The 1,250-nt window shown below is 33.9% G+C and overlaps 1 protein-coding gene across 2 annotated transcripts in view; it reads right to left on the bottom strand.

The window, feature by feature from the left end:
* Window positions 1–1,250, bottom strand: part of UNC80 (unc-80 homolog, NALCN channel complex subunit) — a 189,901-nt gene that overhangs the window by 149,794 nt on the left and 38,857 nt on the right. For both annotated transcript variants that reach the window (XM_006921411.1, XM_006921412.1), the window contains exon 12: window positions 653–921. In XM_006921411.1, the coding sequence (XP_006921473.1) occupies window positions 653–921 (269 nt within the window). The remainder of the gene's footprint in view (window positions 1–652; window positions 922–1,250) is intronic.

Here is a 1,250-nt window from a genome sequence, read left to right as displayed (position 1 = left end):
ACATAATAGAGGGACATTTATGCATTCACAATTGTATCATTATTTACATTTCAATTGTAAATGCTAAATATTTGCATGTTTAAATTGTGTCCTTTTTGATTTTAACATTTCAAATTATTTGCTGAGCCAGGTTCATTAATGCAAAATAAAAAATTTATGAAACATAATTGTAAAATGTAACAACCCTTTCATTTGCTAATAACTATAATCAAGACAGTCATTCTTGCGAATATAAGTCAAATCTTTTATTGGACTTCTGTCACATTCTCTTGCTACACAGGAGGTTTATAGTCATATTGCTTTATATTAAAAGAAAGTAAACAGAATTCTTTACTCTCATTGTAGAAAAAAGGGGACTTAGCAAACACACTCACATTTATATATATTTATATGTGTATAATCAGGATTCACTAATGTTTTGGATTATAAAAATATTCTGAGATCAGATCAAATCTAATGTAATGCTTGCAAGAAGGGAACGGTGCATCTAAAATGGCTGACACATTTGTGAAATTTTTTATATGGGTAGCTTTTTCACTTTAAGGTTCAATGTTTCTGAGAATCTATACACCTATTTTACCAAACACTGCTAAAACTGGACCAAAGAGTCAATATCTCTCAAACTTCAGTAATAAAAGTTCTTGTTCCTTACAGAAAGATCCAGCATGCCATTTTTGTGGACAAAGTTATTGGTCCCATCAATATGTTCTGTGTCCTCCAAGTAGCTGTAGTTTATGCAGGAGTCTGTGAGGCTTCTAGGCAGGTTTGCACACGCCAGGGGTTCATGTGGCATCTCTGGAATAGGTACCTGGTTGCAGAGCTTCCTCATATGCTCATTGAAAAAGTCTGCGTAGCCTACATTAAATGATGCCAGTGTGGTATTGAAGGTTGCAACTGTGATGGTAGAGATCTGGGATCGCACTAATAAAAAAAAAGCAGAGTCTTAGTTTTCTCCATGTTAACCTGGGACATTACGTCAGACAGTTGGACTGTTATTTAAATCATGACCACAATTACAGCTGTAGCTTTTGCGGATATGTGACTTCTAATCTCAGAGCTATTCTAAACTCCCATGGAACTGCCACAGGTGTTATGACCATGTAATAAATATAAGATAGTGAAAATTATAGAAAAATATGAATTCCAGGTGACTTCCTTAAAACCCAGGCTAGAATTTAACTCTTGTCTAATAAGTGGATTTTATCCACTGTTAGATGACAGACCTATTAATATAGTTAAAGGTTTAACTA

Source organism: Pteropus alecto, unplaced genomic scaffold (genome assembly GCF_000325575.1).
Source record: "Pteropus alecto unplaced genomic scaffold, ASM32557v1 scaffold3, whole genome shotgun sequence".
Taxonomy (NCBI): domain Eukaryota; kingdom Metazoa; phylum Chordata; class Mammalia; order Chiroptera; family Pteropodidae; genus Pteropus; species Pteropus alecto.
Note: the sequence above shows the minus strand (reverse complement) of the source record. Positions and strands in the feature narration are given on the sequence as shown.